At 35.0% G+C, this 5,655-nt stretch overlaps 1 protein-coding gene across 1 annotated transcript; it reads right to left on the minus strand.

Moving 5' to 3' along the window:
• Nucleotides 1-323: 323 nt before the first annotated feature.
• Nucleotides 324-3,026, minus strand: LOC112502491. The gene is made up of 5 exons (XM_025106400.1): nucleotides 2,688-3,026; nucleotides 2,132-2,608; nucleotides 992-1,226; nucleotides 675-916; nucleotides 324-341 (listed from the first exon to the last, which is right to left on the minus strand). The coding sequence occupies exons 1-5, from the start codon at nucleotides 3,024-3,026 to the stop codon at nucleotides 324-326; spliced, it is 1,311 nt and encodes a 436-aa protein (XP_024962168.1).
• Nucleotides 3,027-5,655: the final 2,629 nt, after the last annotated feature.

The raw sequence follows: 5,655 nt of genomic DNA on the forward strand, positions 1-5,655 counted from the left end.
TTCCTTTTGATGACTTTTATTAAATAATCAGTTATATTTTTGAGCTTCTGTCTCAGTTTTCACTCAAATGAATCTTGGGGACATTCGTCTGGTTTATGTTTCTCTATGTCAAGTCTTTTGAGTTATATGCAGTTATAACATATTTATTTGATATATATACACACACATTAAAGGGCTGTTTACCAAATTTTCTATTTAGTCTTGTATGGATAAATTTGTCTGTCTGGATAAATTTATGTTGTTTACTTTTCTATCTGAATAACAAAAATGACCAATTTACCCCTGAGGATTAACTATGGGTTGTTTAGTAAATTGTTCATTTTTTAAGACAAATGATATTTCTGAAAAATAAAATATTTAAATATCAAAACATAAATTTATAAATTCATTTATATCATCCAAAATTAAAACATAAATTCATAAAATACTTAAAAATCCAAATTCAAATCCAAGTTCAAACATTATTGCCCAAACTATTTGCAATTCCATCTCTCAAAGTAGTCATATATTGAATGCTATTAGCACCCCATTGGGAAATATCCAGTTCTTCTTCTCCATTTCCTTTGACTTATTTCTTCGTTGTTAGATATACTATCCTCATTGCACTCCATAAACAACTGGTCCTGAATATTATATTTTCTGATGAAATTATGTATCGCAAAGCAAACAATTACCACATTTCTCTGTGTTGTAAATGGAAAGGGAGCCATCTGCTTTAAGATCGGAAATCTCGCTTTCAAGACACCGTAAGTGCGTTCAATAACATTTCTGAGTTGGGCATGTGCATGATTAAACCTTTCTTCTTTAGTCAAAGCGCGTCGACGTCGAAAATCTGCCAACCAATACCTTGTGTTACGATATGGAGCCAAAAATCCACGAGCATTGGTGTACGCAACATCACAAAGATAATATTTATCTGAAAAACCACCAACATCAATCATATAATATACAAATAAAAAAAAACAAATTACAAATTGAGAATGGTTTATACCTTGTGGTGGAAAGGGAAAACCGGATCTTGGGTTAAAAGCAACTTCCCTAAGTATTCTAGAATCATGCACTATACCTTCCCATCCAGTCCAAACAAAAGTGAATATCATGTTGAAATCACAAATTTCTAGAACATTTTGATAGCATCGACCGCCTCCTCTTCCCCTGTAAGCAGTTTGATGACTAGCTGGCACAATTGCATGTATAAGGGTACCGTCTAGAGTACCTATTGCACCCTTCAATAACAGAAAAAAGATTAAATACATGTATATGTGTGTGTATATTTATATACAACTTTAAACCGTCAATAATAAATATTACCGGAAATATTTCTCTCAAACGTCTTTGATGACTTGACGTATTCAAAGTTGTATCAAAAGTTGTTGGCACCACTATTTCTCTTGCGAATTCCATCATACCCAGTAAAACTTCATGGAAACAAATATGAACAGTTCTTGTAGAGCGTTGAAATCTACGTTTAATCACTCTGTAACGCTCATTATGGCCGATCATCGTCAAAAACATTGCAATTTTCTCTTCGACACTAACATGTCTACCGTCTTTCACCCAATTTCTTTGTCTAAAATGATTGCATAACAATATATATGCTTCACGTGAAAGGCGCATCAACYCTTGACATTGCGTACTAGGTCCGGTTAATAGCTCTTGGGTGTACGCATATCCACTCAGTGCTGATGTATTATCGGGCATCCTTTCTATTCTTTCTGAAGCATTTCTCCGTCGTCTTACATATATATATATATATATATATATATATATAAGGATTACGATCATCATTTCTTCCTCAAAAGTCAACATATCTATTGAAATAAAGAGGCATATTGTAAATCAAAAAAAAAAAACATTATAAATCCAAAAAATAATGCATAAAATAAACATAAATAACCAACGCTTATCATAAATCCAAACCATATACATATCATAAATCCATAGCCACATACATATCATTAATTGTAACCAAAAACATCATATGTCCAAAAAAACGTGGCACCAAATTGTCATCCAAAAAACCTCACAAGTTAATAACATAAAAGTTCTAAAAATGTTCTACTTCACAAAAGTTCTAAAAATGTAGTACCAATCTTTACTGATATCCTTGTCTTTCCCCAACTGTTCTCACCCATTCTTTGGCAATTTCAGACGCTATTGTCATCCAAGTTTCTCTATTACGGTTGCCCATAAGAAGAGAAAAGGCAATATGGTACAAGGGATCATCTTTTGCCCACCCAAGTTCGTTCAATTTTTGTGGGCATGACTCATAACTAACAAGCGCATAGTTCCCATATTTCGATGCCATAGTATCTAAAAACTTGATAAGCTTTTCATCAAGCTCCGAATTGTCTTTCGTAGTCTTTTTATGCTTTTGTTTCTCAACCGGAGCATGGGATGAACAAGGTGTTGAAGACACAGGAGCTTGATCACTTGAGACATTGATCTCTTCCTCAATGACAACAAAAGGCTCGGTAGTTGGCAACGGGTCTTTTGATGACGGTCCATAGCCTCCAACACACGTGGACATACCACCCTCAAATAGTCGTGCACACAAGTCGGGATATGGAAGACTTGTAGTCCTCAATGATTCAACATACCTATTGGTCTGTGTTAAAAAAACATTTATAAATATACAAACAAAATAAAAAAATCAAAATAAAAAAGATCTAAAGTTAGAAAACGACCTCTATCTCCAACTCCCACTCCTCGAGGGTCAAGTTAAAAGTGTTCGTTGAAGGATCATAAACATTGCCGGTTTTGTTTTTTAACTTCAACCAAGCACCATATTTTCCTTTCAGATAATCAAAATGGTTCCACATTTGTTTTCGATCCACAACAAAGTTATGTGTGCTTTTCAACGTATCGGCAACTTTCTTCCACGAAAGTGCCTTCAAGCTAGCACCCTCATTTCCATTTAACCCAACCTCTGTAATACAACTTTCTAAGAAAGTTTTGACAACATTGGGATCCTTCCAACTAACTCTAACCCTTTTTTGTTGTTGTGTTTTACTTGTTTGTTCCATACCTATGACGAAGATTCGAGCTATTAAACAAGGAAAAGACATGATAAAATTCTAATACAAATAACTAAACCCAAATTGAACCAACTGTTTGAGTTAAAAAATAGATTATCATCYGTTTTAAAAATTAGATAATCTGTTTTGGTGAAGTCTCCTCGTTCAAAAACAGCATTGAAGGCACTTTGGCTTTGAAGTAACAAATAATCTGTTTAGATAATCTGTTTAGATAATCTGTTTTGGCTGTAATTAACAGTGTTAAGGTTCAAAAACAGAGAGCACATACTCTGGTCTAGTTCAAAAACAGAGAGCACAACAGTTGTGTAGGAGGAGGCTGTAATTAACAGTGTAGAAGAAGGCTCTAATTAACAGTAGACAAACTGTAGCAATAGAGCAAATCAGCAGCAACAAACCACATACATAGACCAGCTAGGGTTTTTCTAAAAGCAAATCAACAGCAATAGAGCACATACTAGTAGCAAATCAGCAGCAATAGAGCACATACTAGTAGCAAATCAGCAACAATATAGCAACAATCAAGCACCAATCGAGCAGCTAGGGTTTTTCTAAAAGCAAATAATCTATAGATAAAGAGGAGAAGTAGTTACCTTTGGAGAAGAGAGAAATAATTGATCGGCCGATTAGGGTTCTCGCAGAAGATAGCGTCGATTATTGAGGAGAAAGAGCGTCGATTCTTGAGGAGATAGCGGACTAATAATGTCGATTCGTGGGTTGGAATGAAGGGTAGGAATGTCTATTTTTTGGCTTAATATGGACAACACAGGGTAGCCATCTGCACGAATAAGCCCATGTTTGGGCGATTAAGCCCGAAGTAAACACCCTAAAATGACTGCGCGAATAAACCAATTTATCCATTAAGCCTTATTAATCCCTAAGTAAACACACCCTAAGTGCGTCAGTCTTTTAATTGGCGTCGTATAATCTTTAGATTGTAATGCAATGGGTCCATAGACGTAGAAATCAGTTTTGATTGGGAAGTTCATCCCTGTGTTGTTTCTTGAAATAAGCATTGGGTCTCAATAGGCAATAAGGTGGACTCTTGGAGTCGGGCATCGACCAATGACTATATAATGTAATTTCTTGAGTATCGTGGTTTGGAAATAGGCACCGAGTCTTAATAGGCAATAAGGTGTGGACTCTTGAAGCCGGGTCTCAGCTAATAACCATATAATGTAATTTCTAAGTGCAATAGCTTAACTAGAATCTTGGAGAGCTCAAGGTAAGGGCCTATATGGTTGATATTGGGAACTCCACAAGCAAGAAACTTGTATTAGTTGAGCCTGTCAATTTATTAAACTCTAACACCCGGAGGGGTTGATCTTAATGATTGATTATTCGTCAGTGATACTTATATAACATCGAATTATGGCTTACTTATATGTTCTGTCACGATCAATGGTAATCGGGTCTCCCCCGTCATTTTCAGATGTTTTTCTGCCCTTCCAAGGGTAAGTATGAGTAATTGTATATAAGACTTGAGTAAATCTATGTTTTCCCTTGTAATGTTTTATAGTTTTATTCTTGGTCGTGTGAGTATTGGGTTTCGGTTGTGTAATCGATGTATTTTGATTTATGAGTTTTCATCAAGAAAATGATGGGTTTCGGAAAGATTAGCTTTTATGGTAAATATATTTCATTTGTAAAATTATGATTTAAATCAGCAGTCTTTTCAGTTTTACTGTTTAATGGTTATGACGAAAACTGTTTGAACTCACTAGACGTTAAGCCTAATATTTTTCCTTTGTCAGCATGTGCATCAGATCCATGGGAAATGGTACTAGCTACACCATGATGAGATGAGTGTAGATAGTTGCACAAGAAGGATTTAATTTATAGTTGATGTTTTCCGCATTTGGAGATAGCGACAGTTACTGGGTTATAGTAACACCCGTCCTAACTTAGTTTTTATGTAAGGCTTTATGTTGGTGATGATTTTAGACTTGATATTCGAGGTAACTCAAATATTGATTAATAGCAATGGGATTTACCCCTTTATTTGTTGTATTGATGAAAACTCTAATTAGTTGCTTCTTTTTAAATTTGAAGGTGTTACATTTATGCTTCTTCTTCTTGGTCCATGTGATTTCGATCTCCACACTCTGAAACTATCTGGGATTTGAAAACCATCATCTGGGTTAGGTTTGATTTTGTGTTTCAAGGACTCAAGTGAAATGAAGGCATTAGGTATTCATCTGACAGGGGGTTGAAGAAGATTATTGGTCTATTTGAATGGTGTCAGCTATCAAGTAAAGCATGGGAGGATGGAAGATAATGACAGGGGAGGCTGACGGACATGGAGGAGGAAAACGGGGGTCTTTAATTAATTTAGAGTGGACTTGGTATGGTATCAAGTTTTTTCTTCCATACCGTATACCAACCAATTATAACAGTACAAAAATCTCATATAATGTACCAACCAACCATAGTTGTACCATCTTTTTTTTGGTTGATACTGGTCTTGTTCCAACTTCAAGTTACATATATGAAAATTTGCAAGTTGTTTAAATGTTAAGTTTGCAAGCAACACATGTAATGTTCAAGAGTTTTCTAATACCAAGGAATAAAACTTGCAAACATTCAAATACTCAAACAAATCAGTTAAATTTATGATATT

Source organism: Cynara cardunculus, unplaced genomic scaffold (assembly GCF_001531365.2).
Source record: "Cynara cardunculus var. scolymus isolate 2C unplaced genomic scaffold, CcrdV1 Un_Scaffold_1506, whole genome shotgun sequence".
Lineage (NCBI taxonomy): Eukaryota > Viridiplantae > Streptophyta > Magnoliopsida > Asterales > Asteraceae > Cynara > Cynara cardunculus.

Bases quoted from the DNA above. Each gene is read 5' to 3' on its own strand.
- LOC112502491 (XM_025106400.1), bottom strand. From the start codon at position 3,026: ATGGAACAAACAAGTAAAACACAACAACAAAAAAGGGTTAGAGTTAGT. The intron at 2,609-2,687 runs GTCGTTTTCTAA...TTTTTAACACAG, and splicing joins AGTGGGAGTTGGAGATAGAG to ACCAATAGGTATGTTGAATC. The intron at 1,227-2,131 runs GTGAGAACAGTT...CTGTTATTGAAG, and splicing joins CTGAAATTGCCAAAGAATGG to GGTGCAATAGGTACTCTAGA.